At 46.0% G+C, this 20,926-nt stretch overlaps 1 protein-coding gene across 1 annotated transcript in view; it reads left to right on the forward strand.

Moving 5' to 3' along the window:
- Nucleotides 1-19,987, forward strand: part of smurf2 (SMAD specific E3 ubiquitin protein ligase 2) — a 30,882-nt gene extending 10,895 nt beyond the window's left edge. The window contains exons 2-19 of the mRNA XM_029158547.3: nucleotides 1,763-1,801; nucleotides 3,107-3,215; nucleotides 5,610-5,743; nucleotides 7,730-7,795; nucleotides 8,226-8,310; nucleotides 8,529-8,612; nucleotides 8,877-9,091; nucleotides 9,946-10,030; nucleotides 10,814-10,972; nucleotides 11,063-11,110; nucleotides 13,711-13,912; nucleotides 15,392-15,495; nucleotides 15,668-15,782; nucleotides 16,082-16,260; nucleotides 16,802-17,060; nucleotides 17,133-17,334; nucleotides 17,514-17,589; nucleotides 17,680-19,987. Coding sequence (XP_029014380.1) covers nucleotides 1,763-1,801; nucleotides 3,107-3,215; nucleotides 5,610-5,743; nucleotides 7,730-7,795; nucleotides 8,226-8,310; nucleotides 8,529-8,612; nucleotides 8,877-9,091; nucleotides 9,946-10,030; nucleotides 10,814-10,972; nucleotides 11,063-11,110; nucleotides 13,711-13,912; nucleotides 15,392-15,495; nucleotides 15,668-15,782; nucleotides 16,082-16,260; nucleotides 16,802-17,060; nucleotides 17,133-17,334; nucleotides 17,514-17,589; nucleotides 17,680-17,779 — 2,261 coding nt within the window. The 3' untranslated portion in view covers nucleotides 17,780-19,987. The remainder of the gene's footprint in view (nucleotides 1-1,762; nucleotides 1,802-3,106; nucleotides 3,216-5,609; nucleotides 5,744-7,729; nucleotides 7,796-8,225; nucleotides 8,311-8,528; nucleotides 8,613-8,876; nucleotides 9,092-9,945; nucleotides 10,031-10,813; nucleotides 10,973-11,062; nucleotides 11,111-13,710; nucleotides 13,913-15,391; nucleotides 15,496-15,667; nucleotides 15,783-16,081; nucleotides 16,261-16,801; nucleotides 17,061-17,132; nucleotides 17,335-17,513; nucleotides 17,590-17,679) is intronic.
- The last annotated feature ends 939 nt before the right edge of the window (nucleotides 19,988-20,926 follow it).

Here is a 20,926-nt window from a genome sequence, read left to right on the forward strand (position 1 = left end):
TCTCGCTTCATATTAACACGTACAACTAGCTTTTATTTTTTTAACCTTGAGAGACGTTTGTGTGTGGGTCATATTGCGAGGTGGGGAGGTTTTTCATCTTCATTTATAGGAGGGAGAGAGAGAACACATAATTACATTTGTCTGTGTGTGAGAGCATGAGAGACGCTCCTCAGTGACCAATAAAACACCGGATTTACGACGTTGCCCGCTAGGTGCAAGCTCGCCCACTTCCTTTTCTTGGGAAAGGCTTCTGTCATCAGGACACATTTCCCATAACGGCATAAATTTTCTGGGGGTTCTTTGAGCTGGTGGGTGAGGAGGGACGTTTCTTGTGTTTTGGGTCATTTAGCTGTAATGACCTATTCTGGCAAGAAGCTCTACATCGCTGAGCTTCCACCAAAATATATTACTTGAGTTTGAACCAAAAACTGTTTTAATCAGCGGCTCAAAGGATGGTTACGTTCCTGCCTGGCCTACATTCACATCCCCCTTGATGCTTTGGGCTTGTCACAGTTAAAATTATAGATGGCCATTAGAGAGACTTGTAGAAGTGGGAGGTGGGTTAGAAATTCAGGTAGGAGCAGACTGAATTGAGAAGAGGAAACAGGGTCAACCTGCATCAGCCATTCTGGGGCTTTGTCTCAGTTGTAACTCAGCATCTTGCTGCTTTTCTAAGGAGCCTGTATGTTGGTGTGACTGCAGTGTCCTGCTGAAGGGGAAGCTCTGGCTGCTGATGCCCAGGAGAGGCTGCAGCTTTGAGCTGGGCTTCTCCAGTTCATCTGTGACTAGTGATTGTTCATTATTCTAGACCTCTAGAAACACTGTAGACATGTGTGTGCTTTGAGGGCTGGAGCATTTAGGGAACGTAAAGGAAGCATTACCTGTTGCCTTACTCCACGTTTTCCACCCTCCTCAGTCTCCAGTTGTGCACTCCACATTTACGCCCCCTGCCTGTAAATAATTAATCCGATGACTGGAGCTGGAGGAGAGCGATGTCCCTACTGGGCTCTGTGGTTCACTGTGTGCTCATGCTCTCGACCGACAGCGATGCGTCCCAGATGTTTTAGAAATGAGGTGGGTTTCACTGGAACGTAACACATTCCCAGGGATGTTTGCGGAAAGAACTCCTTCCTCATCTGTCGTGCATGTTCTTGACAGTCTGTTCTAGTAGTTTGTCGCTGAGGGTGTGATTTTATCTGGTTGTACCTAAGCGCTTGGCTTAGGTTGAAAGGCATCAGACAACGTCTCCTCAGCACATGAAACAGCCACTAGCGTCACATTTTATTTACTTGGGTCAGTGTCCTGCCCAGGGACACTCGAGCACATGACTGGGGGAAGCCAGGAATCGAACCACTGACCCTATGATTGGTGGCCACCAGCTCAGCACTGCCGCCCCACATGATGTTGCATGAGGCCTTAACAGTGGCCCGTTAACTTCTGCTGCTTCCTTGTGGTGGGAGGGGGGGGGGGCACCGTTGGCTTTCTGTCCACTCATGGTTTAGACATGGTTTGTGTAGTCTGCACCGGTGCAGGCCTGTGATTGACTCATGGCTGCTATTCATTTATTCTCAGCAGTTCTCGCCCACTTAAATCGTGATCTAGACAAATCATTTCCTGCTGCCAGCCTGGGCACATTCCTGCCACTCTCCCAACTCTGAGCACAAAACAAACACCAAACCCTAAAACAAAGTCATTGGCAGTTTCACGTGCATCCCTGCTCTGCTGTGCCTGTGAAGTAACTCTTGATTCTTTCTCTTTTCAGTGCTCTGTGCCAAAAATCTTGTGAAGAAAGACTTTTTCCGTAAGTATCTGGCCATAACATTATTTATGATAAACCTGTGTGTGCTTTTCACCATCTGTTTTCCTTTTGGTTTTTGTGCTCACAACATGTGATACATGCACCGTAAAGGTTCCGTAAACCACTTAATAATTCTATGTTGACTGTCAGCAACACACTAGAATCTACTTATTTAGCCTTTCTACAGATGTGAATGTGTAGAACATGCATCACATTGTCTGTACACTTCAGAACCAAGTGCCCGGTTCTGTGTGCTCAGTCGGACCGCTCCCCTAGGTGATGTCTACAGACCCCCGGTTCCAGTGCATTTCGAAACATAGCTGAAGTGATGTGTAGGTGTCTGTAGTGTTTTAGGTGGTGTGTTTGGTCTGGGAAAGATCTTCCGCTCACTCAGGTGCTTTCTGTGGTGTTCCTTCCATTTCTACGCTTAGGAGCTGAGCAAACATTCACTTCAGGATTTGGTGATGAACAGCACCTGAAATATCTCTCGGCCTTATTATTTGACTTTTCTGGTTTTGTCGTTTTGTAACCATGCCTTTAGTTTAAAAGCTACAATATTTAGTTAATTAAAAGACACAAAAAAACACAACAATCTATCCAGTTAAGTGTACCAAATTAATGCTTGGGATGTGCTTCTCATGCAGATCTTAAAGTAGCATGACTGAACATCGCTCTATAACCTGCTCATCCATCCACACATACATATGATCTGATAAAATGTCCCAGAAGCAATTAAATTTGCTTCATGAGACTTTGGGTTTGTGCTTTGGAATTAATAACTTGACTAAGCAATTAAGCAAACCCTCTTCAAAGTAACACTGTTATGCAACTAATCTGCAGCCAGAAACATGTTTCATAGGAAACAGTTGTGGAAGGATTTGTACACGTAGGATATTTTTGAATGATTTGTGATTGGAAAGAATTCAGAGGGAGGCTTTGGTGGATGGTGAGTGAACAAAAAGTCAGTCAGTCCAGAGAACTGAGGTTGACTTCACAGTCTTCACACTGAGGTTACGTTCAACCAAAAGCACTGTGGTTCAAGGAAAATCAACATGTTGAGAGTGAAGTTGTTTCTCATTTGGTATTTAGCTTCAAAATGTTTGTTTGGATGAACGAGTAGATGTTAAATCATAATGCGGCAGCCCTGCTTCCGCCATCTTCTGGCTTTTAAGTGAGGTTCCTTTCATGGAGGAAACAGAAACATTTACCTTCTACATCCACAGAGCAGAGTGGTGTCAAAGTTGCATTTATTGGTATTGAGAATAAAGTTTGAACTAACTGTGGCTCTGTTCTGGTTCCTGTGCACAGGCCTCCCGGATCCTTTTGCCAAGGTGGTTGTGGACGGCTCTGGACAATGCCACTCTACAGACACTGTGAGGAACACACTTGACCCCAAGTGGAACCAACACTATGACCTGTGAGTCCCAGATGTTCTGCTTTTGGTTATTTGAACTGCTCCAACGTACCTGAACAGAATGTGAGGCAGTTTGTGCTGTTGGACTCGTTCATACTGGGCCATTAACAGGAACAGGAGAAAAGCATCTGGCCTCTCACTTATCTAAACACTCTGCAGTGATATAACCCACTCTGCCAGTAAACAGACTAAAAATGTTTGCTGGAACACAATTTGAAGCACAGACCAGGAGGGGCTTCAATACTATTTTCTTCCATTGACTGAAACACGTGCATGTCTTGTTGCACACTTTGCCTTTTTCCCTAAGATGGTTTGTCCTGTGAAAGCAGCCTGGAAAAAAGGGAGACGGGGCGCGTGAGTGAAAATGTGAGAGTGAAAGTTTCCAGCATTCGCCCGGTGTTTATCCAAAGCGTCGCACACAGCGAGATGAAGCACATGTCTGCGTTTGTTTGGTTTCCTGGGATACGCAGGCCTCGCTCTGTACAAGGCCGCTAAACGGGCCGCTCCAGTCACATCTGATGAGCTGGGAAACATCACGTGAAAGAGCGTCGGACACAAACCTACGACCGAGAGCAGTTTCGCCCAGGAGGCTGCAGACTTAACTATTTATGTTTCCGTCCCAGTCAGTGTTTATTTTCATCATCATGGCCAGTTGGAGGCTTTAATTGACTGAGAGCAGCCTAGAAAGCCATCTGGCCGACTCCTATTAAAGCAGGTTCTGTAGCACCTGGTGTTCTGAACACAGCCCGCTTCATTAAAGTTGTTGGCACTTGCACCTTTTCTATTTGTTGTATCTGCTCAAGTCAAGGTGTAGACATCCTGATTGTGAGTGTGTCTAGTGCTTGGCCTTCGCTGGTCACCCACAGCTAACGGCCTCATGAACCGTGACCCTTCAGCGTTGTGCAGGATGTGGCCGACATACCAGGAATTGCAGACGCAGCCTGTGTGGCTTTCTGCCACTCAGCCCTTCTGTCTGCATCGCTAACAGGCTATCGCCACAGGCACCGTAGGAAGGTGGACCTACAGTCGTACAGAAGCTTGACTTCTCCTTTAACCTGTAATGAAAGGAGGATACCTGTTTGTATTCCTAATTCTCCACTGTGCAGAAGCACTGCGGTGGGTTTCTCTCTCTCTCTCTCTGAATCTGGTGTTGGTTCCATGTCTTGCTTGTTCTGTTTTTATTAAAATCGTAGCCAGACTAATGAATTTTCTTACGGTTAGGGTGATCCAGATGGCGGGTTTGGTTAGAATGCATCCCCCCGTCATGTCTCTGACACAGCAGCTCTCACATGCAACACCAGACAGGCATTTGGCATCGGCTCAAAATGTCCAGACGTCTTACTCACAGCCCCATTGTTTCATATCCCTCTCGCTAAGCAGCACGATGATTACAGACTGATGCAGTTGTGCACGTTGCACACTTGATTAGTTCTAGACTGGAGGAGGGAGCCCACGCGAGCAGATGTGCCACAACAGGTTCACATAGTGAGATTTTATCTGACTCTGGCCCGACACACGAAGAGAGAATGAAGGAGGAGCAGCACAAACGTCCAGGAGGAGTCTGTAAAATAATCAGGCTGTTGTATCGGGCTATCTCTCATTCCAACACATCTGTTTTCTGTCGCTGCACGTTATAATTAAGTTATTTTCTTGCATACCAGTCAGAGAATCGTTTCTTGAACGTTGCTGTTTTTAGTCAAGCTGGTGTCTGTCTGTGGCGGTCTGTCAGCTGATTGGCTAGACGCAATGAATATGCCCGTCTTCCCCTCAGTGACTTTGAATCTGAACACTTTTAGCTTCAACGTTTGCCGGACTGACATTCCCTGACCAGCTCAGTACGGTTTGAGATCCTCTCCTGCATCTCATTAGAAAAGTAAAAAATGGTGCTAATATTCAGCCCAGGTCTGACAGTACGATGGCTGCGTTGTACATGATCATAGTTTGCATTAATTTGCCTTTAGTTGTTAATGAACAACGCTGAGCTGAACGCTTCCCATCAGCCAAAGCAAATGAATTATTATTTTCTTAAATGCTGCGTTTTCTGCATCCGCTCTGTGGTGTATCTGTCCCTCTCCCCCACAATCTGAGCAGTGCTGCTGAGAATATTTTAAATGATTCATAGGGTCTCCGTCTGCTCGTTGTGCTCTGTCTCATTCTCAGACGCTCAGGGTCAGATTTACACATTCACCGACTGGAAAATCCCTCTCAGCCTCCCCACCTTCCTCCTCGTCTACTTCTGTGGCATCTTTGGGTCATGTAACGTCTACAGTGACGTAGCCCCTAGAATGTCAAAGAATAACGACTGGCTTTATTTTGAAAAAGTCGATCTGGTCACACACACTTTTATTGCTTCTATTAGAGCACGTTGTCACCTGTGTCTCTGCCTTTTTTCCTCAGATACATCGGAAAGTCCGACTCCATTACTATCAGTGTGTGGAATCACAAGAAGATTCACAAGAAGCAAGGGGCCGGGTTCCTGGGCTGTGTCCGCCTTCTGTCCAACGCCATTAACCGCCTTAAAGACACAGGCTGTAAGAGTCCCACTGGGTCCACACACCTTCATCAACATTGTAAAATCAGTCATATATGATTTCTATTTTGTTGTTAGTGTTGCATATTTGCTACCAAATGTGTTTGTAGTTGCTCCTGCAGCAGGTAAACTAACGTTTCTCCTCCTGTGAGACGATGAGAACATTCCTGTTGGCGGATTGATGTCCTCTAAATGCTGTCATAGTGTTTTGCTAACTGCTTTTATGCAGAACTGCTGCTTACAGATTAGTTTATTACTCACAACTGTTAATACTTGAGTATTGTTAATGGTCAGATGAATCCCCATCCATTAAGTCCGTTCTCTAGCTGCATTGTGGTTAAAAGGTTCAACACTTCAACCGTTGAAGTGACCGGACATGGAATGGCTTCTTCCGGTGTCCTGTCTCCTTCAGTAAGTCTGACAGAGGCCATGTCCGGGTGCACAGGTGTCAACACTCTACCCCTACCAGAACAGGAAGAGCCAATCAACATCACCCTGCAGTTACAGTAAAAATGTCTCCTTTCAGAAGCCAACTGAATAAATGAGACAGAGGCTTTGGTAAATGGCTCCTAGTAAAAAACAGTGCCAGACAGTTGTAGCTTCAACAAAGCTGTCTGGATGTTTTTTTGCTCAGTGAGCCATTACCTGCCCAATGGGCTTGGAGCCTTGTGGACACAAATCAGGGAAAAGTCCCACAACCTTTTCCTAGAAGATCTGACACTGTTGTTTTCCTGGAGCGACACAGGAAACCTGAAGCTTGTGCCACAGCTGTGAGTGGTTTGCCTCTGCATTTCCTTTCTCCCCTGGCCTCCTGCTCACCCTTAGTTTCCCCGTCAGCCTCCCGCTTACTGTGTGTGTACACACGCGCACACACACACACACACACACACACACACACACACACACACACACACACACACACACAAAATGCCATTGTGACTAAACTCCTTCTATCTCCGTCTGCCGATCTAGACAACCGGTCATTTCACGCAGACATGCATAATTGTGCAGCTATTTAAGTGTAAGCTTAGATTTGTTGTGTTCTCTCAGTTGTGGTCTCTCTCGCCCCCCGTATGCATTTGTCATTCTTCAGTTTTATTTTTTGGTGCATTTACCAGCAGTTGAAGCTCTGTCCCCTCTCTGGGCCGTGGAGAGGGCATTGGGTTGCCTCCAACGTTTGTGTGTAATTGCAGAGTGTCGTAGGTTGACTGTAATGTTTATGTATAATTGTGGCGCGTCTGCATTTTTTTGTCTTCGTGTATGACTGTGCAAGTATTTAAATGTATATATTTTCATTTTCTTATTGTGTAAGTGCGCTGCTGTGCACAATTTTACTGCCTGTGTTTTCTTCTTCCCTGCGGCGGCTGATCTCTGTCCAGCCTTGTAACAGTTTGACCATTGCCTGTTTTTTAGTCCCTGTTTAGTCTAGACAGACATCCTGAGCTGATCTGCATGACACCCAGACAACAGAGAGCAGATAGTGGCATTTCTTGTGTCTGCAGGCAACTTGGACTTATTTTGTCTGTTGTTGTTTTTTTTCCCTTCTCCTTTGCTTTCAAATTCCACAGACTTTTAGAAGTTCAGACAAAGAGTTTCCAGACTTTGGCAGACATTCATGTCCATACTAAGACTGAGTGGAATAGTGCCGGCTTTGTGCTGAAATTTGTCAAATGTTTGACCTCCGCATTTGAACTAAAGCCTGCTCTGTACCGATGCTCAGCGAGATTTTTACAGCCTGTGGCTGTTCCACAGACCGGACCATCTGTTCCGGGGCACAGCCAAGCTGTGGTCTGCAGACAGAAGAATGAGACTCAGATAATGAGGCAGGGAGGAGGTGACTGAGTGATGTAAATGATACAGGGCAATAAGTGCAGGGAGGACACAACTACACCCTGGCAGGTTGAAATGGGTCCGTCTGAGTTCATTTCCTGTTTGTCCACTCATGTGCTTGTGTCTCTTCTCCTTCTTTCTGTCCTCTTCTCAACAGACCAGAGACTAGACTTGAACAAGCTGAGTCCCAATGACAGTGACACGGTCAGAGGCCAGATAGTGGGTGAGTACAGATGATTGTACAACTGAACATTTAATCAAACAAACTGGATTTGTTTTATATATGAGCTTGTTGGAAGAATCAGGTGTGAACACTGTGCAGAGTTAGAGAGTCAGGCGCATTCTCACATGGGGATAAACCCGGCTCGACTTCAGCCAACTCAGGGTGTGCCTGTGTAACGCATGCAGGAGGTTTACAAGCCACAGTGGAGATCATTCTCCAACATGAGCAAGCTTTGTACCGAGGCCTTTCAGGAACCTTCAGTCTGAACATTCACCTGCGCGCAGCTCACTAATATACTGGTGTGTTAAGTAAAATACAGTGTATTATACAGCTTAGTGTGTTTTTGTGCTCCTATAACGTGTGTGCCTTTGCTGTAATCTGCTGTCTAGTAATCCTTGTGTGTGCATCTGTCTGCCATGTGTTGCTGCAGTGAGCCTGCAGTCTAGGGACCGGATAGGCACAGGAGGCCCTGTAGTGGACTGCAGTCGTCTGTTTGACAATGATCTTCCAGATGGGTGAGTGTTCTGGGGAAAACCTCTTATCAACTTTGGAGGTTTTTAGTGGCGGCTGCAAATCCTGTGCAATAAATGTTGCCTTTAAGTACAGGGTGAACAGGGAATGTGATATTTGCATGTGGTGAGACAGCGCAGCGAGCTTTAAGACTGCTAGCTCGCTCTGCGGCTGCTTAACCATGTCCGCTCACTGCTGTGTCTGTGTATGTTTGTGCTGCCAGCTGGGAGGAGAGGAGGACCGCGTCTGGCCGAATCCAGTACTTGAACCACATCACACGCACCACACAGTGGGAGAGGCCTACCAGGTGAGTACAGTCTGCCTCCTCATTGACCTCAGAGGTCCCAAATTGTGCAACTCTGGATCGAGCTTAAAAAAAGGTGTCAGACTGTTCCAGAGCAGCCAGACCAAGATGTTTAAAGCCTGGGAAGTCACAGCTGTGATGAGCACAAATGGAGGCGTCTCTTCCCTTTGCTCTATCGCAGTCTACTGTCTCTATCAGACACTTTTCTATTTGTCTCCCACTTGTATAACCTTGTCCCCTCTGTTCCTGTGCTCCTCGGGGCCTCAGGCCGGCATCAGAGTACTCCAGCCCCGGTCGACCTCTCAGCTGCATTGTGGATGAGAATACGCCCATCAGCACCAACGGTGCCACGCCTACCACAGCTTTGCCGCCGAGCGATGGAGACCAGCGTGCCCAGGAGAGACGGGTCCGTTCCCAGAGGCACCGGAACTACATGAGCAGAACCCACCTGCACACACCCCCAGACCTGCCTGAGGGTTATGGTCAGTGGGAACGCATTTTCTACCATGACTAGTGTTTCACAATGGCCAGATCAGCTGAGATAAACACTTGTCCCAGCAGTCTCTACTTCCACCGTTTTAACTGCTTCTCTGCTCAACCTTGGGCTCAGTAACGATCAGCTCTGACCACACAAGCAGCAACACTGTGTCCATTGTCTAATTGAACTGTTAAACGCTGTGTCTGCACTTCTTTCTGCTCACATTCATGTACAAGCAAACGCACATAGAGCCTGCGATCGCACACACTCAGCCTTAGGGAATTTTGTTTTTCCTCACAGTAGAATCTTCTGGAGGATTTGGGAGCCAGAGCCATAGAAGCGTATCACAGCTTTGCCCTGAGTCCTTCAGATTAGGAGGCTCCTGGCCTCACTGCTTGTCTCAGCCTCTATCTCAGCCTGTGCTTTGCTTGTTCTTGGGCAGTTCTAATGGCAACCGTCAGCAGCTCTTATTCTTCTTACTCAAGCCAACAAATGTCGCCACCATGTAGCACTTGTGTGGTGGGTTAACGTGTACATTCATGTTAAAGCAGAGCAGAGCACTAGGCTCTGACAAGCAGCTCCATGGAAATATCTCTGGCAGATGGTGATGAATGAGCTCACCACGTCTGAAGTCAGACAACCCCGTCGCTCTTCTGTTTTCCTCTCCAGTGTTCCTCACCCTGTCTCTCACCCCTTTGCCTCCTCCTGGTTGACTTTTAGGATTTTTTTTTTTCTGACTCAGGCAGAGCTTTTTTCTCCTTGTTTCTTATAAACAGACTTATTATAGAACAATCTATCTCCATGTGGCACAGATCCTACTTTTACCTTCATTAATCCAGATCTGATTTCTTTCTACAGAGCAAAGGACTACGCAGCAGGGCCAGGTGTACTTCCTCCACACTCAGACAGGTGTCAGTACGTGGCATGACCCCAGAGTCCCCAGGTACGTCCTCTCCAGGGTCTGAGCTGATGGGTAAAATAACAGGAATAGGCATCATTGAGAAGTCACTGGATTCGCTGGTCTACCATGAATACAGGGCTCGTTTTAGGCCACGTGGTCAAGACCTCTCAGGTTTTCATCAGCCCAGAGGCTGCTGGGCAGTACTCACTGAGGCATGTGTGTCCTATTGATTGCCATGTTCCAAATGAATTTCACACCCAGCGATGTCTAGACATTCATGAGTAAAAACAGGCTTCAGTTCAGTTTAGATGCTGTCAATATAAGTAATATTCCAACACCTGGCCACTGCTCTCTCGCATTCTGTCAGGTTTGAGTGGTGGTTGATAGTTTTATTGCTATTCTTAGGACGTTATCAGTCACGCCACACCTTACTGACTGCTCCAGAGTTAGTAAATGTTTTGGCTGCCAAGCTCTCATCGCTTACGAGGTTCAAGTCCCACTGGCTTCAACCCTGCGAAACAAACAAGTCCACGCCAGCAGAGCGAGCCTGCTGTAATTTCTGAACCTTTTAGTCTCCATGGAGTCCAGCTGAAAGGGGTTGCAGGGCAGCAGTAAATAATTTAGATGAGAGGAAGAAGGAAAATAGAATAAAAGTGATTTCTCAGACATGTCGGAATCCTGCTGTTCGCCTGAGTCCAGTTAGTCAGCGCTTTGGTATGTTTTATACCTAGAATTTGATTTTGGTTTTGTCTTTCCCACCCTTTCTCGCTTCGGTTTCTCTATTGTTGCGTGCTAGGGTTTTATTTTGTGTTTTGCTGTTTTCAGAGACCTGAGTAACGTGAACTGTGAGGAACTCGGTCCTCTACCTCCAGGATGGGAGATCAGGAACACAGCCACAGGGAGGGTATACTTTGTGGACCATAACAACCGAACCACACAGTTCACTGACCCCCGCCTCTCCGCCAATCTGCATCTAGTCCTAAAGTGAGAACTGCTGCATGCTCCAGCCATGTGTGTAACAGTGTCATTCCAGCACTGCATGATATGTTTTCTGTTGTCTTTTTGCTCCTGTAGCCCAAGTCCCAATGGTTCCAGAGGAGGCATCGAAAGTCAGAATGTCAGGTAAGGCTTGGGCCTCGCGCCAGCTCACATTCAGACCCACTCACAGCTCCACAGCCAGTGTTTTGCTGAGATCCTTTGCCAAGTTGTGTGCAGCACCTGTGGAGGTTCACGAGGTCACTGAAATGCATGCACGGCTCCTTCTTCCAGTCTTTATTTACACACACAACTTGAAATTCCTCCGACCTGCAGAGGTTTTGATCATAAAGGCGTCTTAGCACACAGTCTGTCACAAAGCTGGCTTTGGCCAGACATCAGATAGCGGCGTGGAAACCAAGGCTATGTCTGTGGCTGAGGAGAGTCTTACCTCCAGGAAACAAGGCATGAATTCGATGCCCACATTAATGAATGAACTGTGTGTGCGTCCATCTGTGTTGATTCATGTGTGTTGGTACTGTGCTTGGTAAATGCCTGCGTGCTTGGATGCACGTGTTCCGAATTTCTTTCCTGGTGCAGCTGTTAAAACACTGAGCTGCGATAGCCATAGAATTACCCATAGGCCTTTGCTCCACTGAGCTACAGCCGGGTATGGGTACCTTGGTGGGCCTCCTCTGCCTGACCTCATTCCTTCTCCACGCTGAGAGAGATGGAATGCATCGATGGAGAGATCAGGTTTCCTCTTTTTTCCTGTTCTGATGGATCAAAGAACGTGTTTAGGATTCTGTATTAGCTTAGCTTTTTTTCTTTCATCCATGGCCCCTGAAAGGTCTTATAAAAACATAGCCTGGCATGCCACATTTGTTTTTGATGTAGGAATTTTGTCATGACCATGATTACACCCAGATGTGTCAAATCTTATGCATAGGATTTCTGTTGTATATGTATTCTGGTTAGATAATTATTTCATATCAAAGGAAGGAAGTGGGTATGTTGTTTCAAGTAAGTCACAGAAATGATTTTATCCCCTGTATTAGTGTGGTCTGAACGTCATGAAACACAACTGCACGTGTTGGTAAAAATGTAGAATGTGTAGAAACGTTGTTCATGGACAAAGTGTGTGAGACAGCTTCTTCAATTGTAAATGACAGACGTTTAACTTGTAATTTAGTCCAGTTAAACCTCTGCAAAAAGATAAAATGTTTGACTGACATCGTTCCTGGTGACAAGACTCTGGGAAACGTATCAGTCGCGGCGGATTTTTGTCACCACATCTGCCTTCTATCAAGCCAGAAGTTTTAGAAATGTTGAAGCCTCGTGCCGTCATCTCACAAAAATGCTCAAGATATATTTATAAAGTGTTAAACTGTGTCTGTCATGGTCTGGACACTGCCTGAGCATCTACAGCATGGTTTTGGTTAGTTCCCCTCTAAAATGTTGCAGTGTTTCCTGACTGGTCAAGGTCCCTGTTCAGTAGGTAACTGAATCCTCTTCTGCCTGAGCTCACTCTGTACAGTTGCATGAAAACACACGGTCGTCGTTTCCAAAGCTGATGTGTTGCTTTTATGCTGATAGGTGCTGTCAGCGCTCAGCATCCCTCGGTAACATGCACCAGAGACCAGACTATGGTGGGCCATGTTTCCCTGCAGCCCTGAACAGCAGGAATGTTTGATTTATGGGTGAATGTGCAGAGATGCTGGGTTGTCTGCAGTGTTTGGGTGCTGTCAGCAGATTGCCCTTCCTGTCTCCCCTCGGCTTCCCTCCCTCTGAGTCTAGTCTGCAGGAAATAAAGGCATTCGTGAGGAGGTCTCGAGTGTCCTCTGGGGTCGCGTGGCTTTTGTAAATAGGCAGGAATGGACTGAAAAGCCAAACTAGGCAGACACCAGAAACCCAAACTGTCCCACTGAGCGGTCGTATTCATCGTGGTCGAGGGAAATGCAAGCTTTTGGGCCCAGCGTGTTCCCCTTTTTCTTTCCTGTGGTTTGATCTTGTCACTCCTGAATATGTTTACTTTAAACTTGGCATCACTCTAAGTATTACGTCCGACCCATCCTTACCACGCACACACACACACGTGCCACACACACACACACACACACACACACACACACACACACACACACACACACACACACACACACACACACACTGGGTCATCATTTTTATGCAGCTTGGACCTTAATACATGACTTTATGGATTTAGCGAAGAGCCGCTTCTAATGCACTGTTCACAAGATTAATGAAGTGCTTCACTAAAGCATAGTACATAATGATGAAAATATAGAATGAGATGAAAACTCACAATTAAGAGGGTGGTGTCAAGCGTAGTCCCAGACTCTTCAGGGGGAGTTATCTGTGTCTATGTGACAGTTTTACATGCTTTTTATAAATCAATGCACATTTGTGGCATAATAATTTTCATATGGGTAAAACCAGTGATAAATCTCAGAGTTTTGCTTCTGTCGGCCGGTGCGTGACTATCTACCTGTTTGTCAGAAGAGTAATAAAGGAGATGTCTCAGCTTCATCATTCCCACCTCTGCATCTGTGCTTCCCATGTGACCTTCGTGGGTCGACTCCTCAGTCATCAGAGGACAGGAGGACTCTTGCTGTCAAACGCCTTTTTGCCTTTCCTGGCATTCGTGGTTGTCGTTTTTTTGTAGGTGCTGCCAAGCTCAATGTTTGTGTCTTTCTCCCTCGTTGCCTCTCTGCGCTCCTCTCCTCTAGTCGCCAGAACCAGTTGAAGGATCAGGCCCAGCAGGCTCTGGTGTCCCCCGGTCAGATCCCAGAGGAGGCTGAGTGCCTCACGGTCCCCAAGTACAAGCGAGACCTTGTTCAGAAGCTGAAGATCCTGCGCCAGGAACTGTCCCAGCAGCAGCCTCAGGCCGGCCACTGCCGCATTGAAGTGTCCCGCGAGGAGATCTTTGAGGTGAGGATGGAAAGAAACAAGCTCAGTCATGTCGTCATATCATGTGAGGCTCTCAAGCGGTGCCTGTTATTAAAGGCACTCAGAGAGGTACATAATTTAACCCAGAGGGAAATTCACTTGTCACAGCCCAAGCATGCACACACAAATTAAAATGCTAGACAAACATGGAAATAATGTAATATTGCACAACCATCTGCCCCGTTTCCCCCAAAACTCTAGCCAACAAATTTACAGTTGGCACCGCAGGCGATTAACAGTGTGCACCCGGAGTCGAAGCTCAACTCGGAGCCACAACCAGAGCTCCGAGTCCTACAAATGAAGCAGAAACGAAGTGAGCAGAGCCTGATCCAAAGCTGCTTGTAATTAGACAAGTTATTTATGGTCTCACTTGAGCAACGTTAAACATTTTCAGTTCTTTTCTTCTTTCTTCCTCTTCTCTGCTCCTATAAAGGTCACTGCCCAGAGCCATTTCTCCCACACAAACCCAGTTATCTATGATGTGTGAAGCTCGTCTGTTGGAAATCTAAAGCAGACCTCTTGTTTGAGACAGTTTTCTCTGCCAAGTAGCCTTTTTTTTCTGCATCTAAGAGGTGCGGGACCATCATCAGAGCAACAACACCTGCAACAGACTGTGTGACCCTCGTAAAATATGCACTGGAATGTGCTGGAGCAGCCACATCTGTTAATCTGAACGAAGACATTTTTGTTGGCTGATCTCAATGCGAGAGCGAGACGGGCAGGGCGTGTGGGGAGGGGTGGCCGGGCAGAGGACGTTTGAGGTTGAGCGAGACATAACTGCATAGCTTCTCCAGACCAGCTGAAGCTTTAAATTACCAGCGAATAGGCAAGTGTTGGCTGGTGCAGCGTCTGGGCCGTCTGTGTGTTTACGTTCCGCTGTAGATAAGACGATCACTTCAGCTGTCTGCTGTGTGTGGAGGGCACTGAGAAACCAGGCTGTGGAGGAGGCTTTGTTGTTATAATCTTATGCCTGTGTTTATTATAACTGACCCTAATCCACTTTAAATGAGCGCTCGGTCTGACTCTGTGAGTCGCCTCCACGTGGGATGAACGCGGCATGAGGTGCAGAGTCTGCTGCGATGGAGAGCTGCAGTTTCTGAAGATAAAATGTTGATGATTACAATCATTAAATTGCTCAAGTCATGAAGGTGGAGCAAAATTAGATATGTTCAACTCAAATCGACAGGGTGATTATAAAAATACTCCAAACCTTTTTCAAGCTAAGCCAACATTAAAGGCCAGTTGTGGATGCAGTTACTTAACTCCATCTAAATGAAAACACACCAGCCGTGAGCTTGCTCTGCAGAAGCTGTCTGCCCTGGTTCAGCTGCAGGAAAACAACATGACCTCGTTGTGCTACATCTGACCCGTCTGCTGTCAGGCCCATACACATTTGAGCCAGTGATCACAGTTGAAATGATGCTGCTGCTGCTTTTTGACAAGTGCGTTTCTCTGTTGCAGGAGTCGTATCGGCAGGTGATGAAGATGAGGCCAAAGGACCTGTGGAAGAGGCTCATGGTGAAATTTAGAGGAGAGGAGGGGCTCGACTATGGAGGAGTGGCCAGGTACGTTTGCATCAACCTGGTTACCATAGCAACGACACTTAGTCAAGAGCAAAGACTCAGTCACTGCTCCGGATTTTGTTTGTTATTTATTTATGTGCATGTTACAAAGCCAACGTTGCACAGATCATGTAAGCAGTGTTTTCCTTTTTCCTGCTGTCATCTGTCTGTCCAGAGAGTGGCTCTACCTGCTGTCGCACGAGATGCTGAACCCCTACTACGGACTCTTCCAGTACTCTCGGGATGACATCTACACGTTGCAGATCAACCCGGACTCTGCTGTCAATCCTGTGAGTCACTGACACCGCTGACAACACAACTGTATCGGGTGGCACTTCACACAGACCTGACATTCACATTAAGGCAAATTTTCCAAATGCTTCTGTTCGCGAGCTCTGTTTGAGACAAACACAGGCAGGCCACAGTCAAAGGGGAATTCGGGGGATTAATAGTGTTCTCTGCTTTGCCTGAGTAATAAATTCCTCATGTCAGAAATGTTTGTGTTTGTGTTACAAACCTCCTGGACCTCGGGCTCTGACATCCTGGTGTCTGTTCATTTGGAAACTAAAGATGCTTTGTCCCCCTGCAGGAGCACTTGTCATACTTTCACTTTGTGGGCCGTATTATGGGAATGGCAGTATTTCACGGCCACTACATAGACGGAGGCTTCACCCTACCCTTCTACAAACAGCTTCTGGGGAAACCCATCACCCTGGACGACATGGAGTCCGTTGACCCAGACCTGCACAACAGCCTCGTCTGGATCCTGTACGTACACATCGTAGGAAGTTCAGTCACCCCCTGAAAATGACAGGGCAAATATTAAACAAACAAAACCCAGCAACTAATGGCACCTCATCAAACACCCCATAAGGGTTAATGTCCCTACTCTCTTAAAACCTCGCAAAAAATGTTGAATAATTGTTTTTTTAATCTAATCAGTTAAAGTAAAATGACAGTAGTGGATCCCCCCACGTTCACAGATGTTTGCAGCAGCAAGAATAGACAGTGTTGAAGAATGTAACAAGTACTTCAGTACAGCAGATTCACATTCATGTGCCAACTTCTATCGTCCTTCTGTACTTTTCCTCATGTCCTCATGTAAATTCTGTGAGGACAGCGCCCCCCAGGGGTCTAGCATTTTGTTACAGCCATGGTTTTAGCACATGCATCTTGTGTAAATGCAAGTGAATTAGTGTCAGGTGTGTTACATTGTTGTTCACACTGCTCATAAAGTAATTAAGTTTCATCCTGTCACATTTGTGAAACTGACATTTATTAAAACCATTCCCATAATTCCACTCTTCAGGGACAACGACATCACAGGTGTGCTGGACCACACCTTCTGCGTAGAACACAACGCCTATGGAGAGATCATCCAGCACGAGCTCAAGCCCAATGGTAAGAGCATCCCCGTCACCCAGGACACTAAGAAGGAGTATGTGCGTCTCTACGTCAACTGGCGCTTCCTGCGAGGCATTGAGGCCCAGTTCCTGGCTCTGCAGAAGGGCTTCAACGAGGTCATCCCGCAGCACCTGCTCAAGGCTTTTGATGAGAAGGAGCTAGAGGTACAGCTGAAGTCTTGTCATTCACCTACATGAAGCTTGACAGTTACATTGAAATAAATCTGCTGTGTGCAGCTGATCGTGTGTGGCCTGGGTAAAATCGACATTAACGACTGGAAGTCCAACACTCGGCTCAAACACTGCACTCCTGACAGCAACATCGTCAAGTGGTTCTGGAAGGCGGTGGAGTCCTTCGACGAGGAGCGTCGAGCTCGGCTGCTGCAGTTTGTCACCGGCTCTTCCAGAGTTCCCCTGCAGGGCTTCAAGGCCCTCCAAGGTAATGAGCCACACCGATGTAAAAGCCCCCATTACAGCAACGGAGCCCATCATGATCATGTTATGTGGGTTTGAATGTGCCTGAACTATTAGTCAAATCATAATTAGCCTAATGAAAAAAATCAGCCCATTTATTATGACACAGACCTTTCACACTGAAGATATCTTTTATTCCTTCAGGTGCTGCTGGTCCACGGCTCTTCACCATCCACCAGATTGATGCCAACGCCAACAACCTGCCAAAAGCTCACACCTGGTGAGACCATGTAACCCACGTCCTTGCCGTTTTATCGCCTTCTGTTCCTGGTGACCATGATTTTAAAATATTTTTCTTGATTTCCCCCAGTTTCAATCGCATCGACATTCCTCCCTACGAGCACTATGACAAACTGTACGACAAGTTGCTGACGGCCATTGAGGAGACGTGTGGCTTTGCTGTAGAGTGAGTGGTGGACGCGTGAGGCAGAGCTCCATGGCAACCAGCAGCACCACGGTTACGCCAGGATGACCCTCGTCTTGTCCTCCTTCCCATCCACTCAGACAGGGTTTACCTATGGTTGCTTTATCCAGTGACACCCACATGTTCTGGGTGCACATGAGAGCGGGTGTGCACAGTTTAGAAAATGTCACTGACTGGCTTTGTTTTTTAGGCCATCCAGCCCTTTTTGTCTCTTTTTAAAATCATGGAAAGGATCTCTTCAGCTGCTAATAACTCAGACTATTTACTAACTTGTGGAACCTGCAAAAGTTGCTGGCTCTTCCCTTTTTTTCTAAGTTCATTTTAGCATTTAAAACAAGACTGTATCCATGTAGCAGTTCTCCAATTTTACCCAGCAGAACACAAGGTCAGGCCACTCTGAGACAACGGTGTCACGTCCAGTTTGTTTGAGTGTACAGGGTTCTTATCTGTAACCACGACCACTTGGAAACACTAGATTTGGATCCGGAGTGAGCACGAGCCAGGCTGCGTCGGTGCTTCAGAGTGACCGCGCTGAAGCCTGGAAACACGGGGAATGAACGAGGCAGAGCCCGACTGTTTACAGCCTTCTCCAAAGACAGCACCAGAGACCTCTGCGCCTGCGTTCCCACACACCTTCACACGTTTGACGGCTATTTTCGTTTGAAATTGAATAAATGAATGCATAGCTTGAAATGTGTTATTTTTATATAACAGGGAAACTGAAAAGAAACAACAAAAGTCTATATAATATATATAATTTATTGCTGTTATATTTCAGAACCCCTTTTTTCATTGTTTCAGTAACATAGAAAGATCTTTTAATGTAAAGTCTTACTGTTTAAATTATAGGAGACAATTAGTGAAAGCAGAATGAAGTTCACTAAAGAATGCTGTGGTGTTTTTCCTTGACAGCCTCTGTACGTGGACGAGGCGAGTCTTAAGAGCAAAAAAGTTAAATCACAATATCCTGAGTGCCATAAACATTTTGAATGAATGAATCTGTGCAAATATTGAACGTGCCCTTTAAATTCTATTGATTTCATCTTAGAGCTACGCTTGGAGGTGTCCCCCTCGGTTATACGTTTATCACTGTCATTTGTAGCTGGGCTATATTACTATTATAATTATTATTGTCTATAGCATGCAACTATCATTATTGTCTAATAGTATTCTGTTACAAAGGCCATAATAATCTGTTTTGTGTTGCCTTCATGTTGTTGAAAGAAGAAACCTGCTACCTTGTAGCCATGTGGTGCTAAACAGCATTAACGTCGTCTTACATTGGCAACTAGACTTGGACATACTACTGCTCAACGTGCACAGTACACTACTCATGCTCGTACCTGTTTGAAGCATTTCCAAGAATTCAGGAGCCCTGCAGGGCCACGTTCTCAGGAGATGTAGCATCCCTTACTACGACTCAATCTGACCCTTTTCACCTTGATTTCTGTGAATGTTATTTTAAAAGTGGAAGCGTTAATGTGTTTGTCCCACAGCAGCCCATTAACACACGTTGACGGCTGCATGTCCCATCCTGTGCTTCTGGTTGAATGGGATGAACGCTCATCCTGCCACGCAGTCCTAGCAGTGGTGATTTTATTTAGAGAAGGGGAGGGGTTTGTTTTCTACCATTAAAAATTCAATTCTTGAATGTTTTTAAAAGATGCTGCCTGTTTAGCAATCTCTACGACCGCGGACTGTTCCTAACATTTGCATACACCCACCGGGAAAAAAAACGTTTGTTGATTTAATTCTGTGCTTAGACGAGTGTATGCAAGTGAGAGTCCTCGGGTGGTGCTTTGTACAGTAATAAAATATGGATCATACATGTGGCTCAAGCAACCTGTAATTTATCTTCTAACTTAAGTAGAAAAACAGTTTGTAGAGCTGAAAGAATGACCAGAATGAGGATGTTGTGTTTAATGGCACCTTCTTGGCCACATACTTCTCCTCCAGTGCACAAGCTGGTGGCCCGACTGTCTGCTCCCACACTACACCGCTCTGCGTCCCCGTAGCTGCCTCTCACAGGACAACTGGACAGAAGCCGCTTTTTTATAGCATGATCCACTAGCAGGACTATCTCTCATAGCTGACTGATGCAATTTGATGTATGTTAACACTATCATTTTGTAAGAGTATTTTATTTTTGTGTGTAATTAGGTCTAATTAAACTTGCCTTTGTCTAACAATGTAAGGCCTTGTACAAACATGTTTCACATTTCTTTATTTTCTAAAGGATTTTTTTCACCACTTTAACAATTACTGGACTTTAGTTCTGTTGTTTGATGCAAATAAAAAGGAAGGTGATGGGTTTTGACTTGTAAACACAGAGAAAATTACCTGAGAACTTGGTATGAAGTTAATCCTTTGTGTAATCACCTTTACGTGACACTGGTTTATCGGGGGCTGTCTAAGAACTGGTTTCTGTGCTTTACATCTGAATGGGACAGCTCCCTGACCCCCTGCTGGGGACTCAGATACAGGGGGAGGCAGGAAATAAAATAGGCCCATCAAGCCGGAAGTGAAAAATATTTGTTGCTTGTGGCTGCATCGCATTACGGATGTGTCAGAATTGACCTGTCTGAGGTTATAAAACGGATGTTTGTTCTACAGCTGCCTCAAGTAGCAGTTTAGAACACTGGAGCAGGTTGTGAACGTTCCTTTCACAGGAAACGAGACCCTCCACGGTTTTATTATGTCTATAACTGGTGTGACGTCATCAAGTGACTATGTTCCACGGAAGGAAAATCATGATCACACAACAAAACGTGAATTTGTGTTTCGAGTTCAAATTCAGCACAAACACGAATCGAAGACAACAAAGTAACCCACGCCTGGGCCGGACGATGACGTCACTGAGCGCAATACATCGGAAGCACGGCCCGTTCTTGTATATTCATCCGCCAACTTTGTCGTAATAAAGAAAATATAATCCACATCGCGAGTTTCATCTAGGGGGGGGGGGAATAAAAAATAAATTGCCTCATATTGTTTTGTTAAGAATTTACGTTTTGTCCATTTGTCACATTGTTTTTTTAAACAGTTTCATCGTGGCTCTATATTTTAAGCATTTAAACGCTGAGCGGCGCATGAATACTCAGGAAGGGAGCTTTCCTACAGCCATAAAGCCGGA

Source organism: Betta splendens, chromosome 8, assembly GCF_900634795.4.
Source record: "Betta splendens chromosome 8, fBetSpl5.4, whole genome shotgun sequence".
NCBI classification, from domain to species: Eukaryota; Metazoa; Chordata; class Actinopteri; order Anabantiformes; family Osphronemidae; genus Betta; species Betta splendens.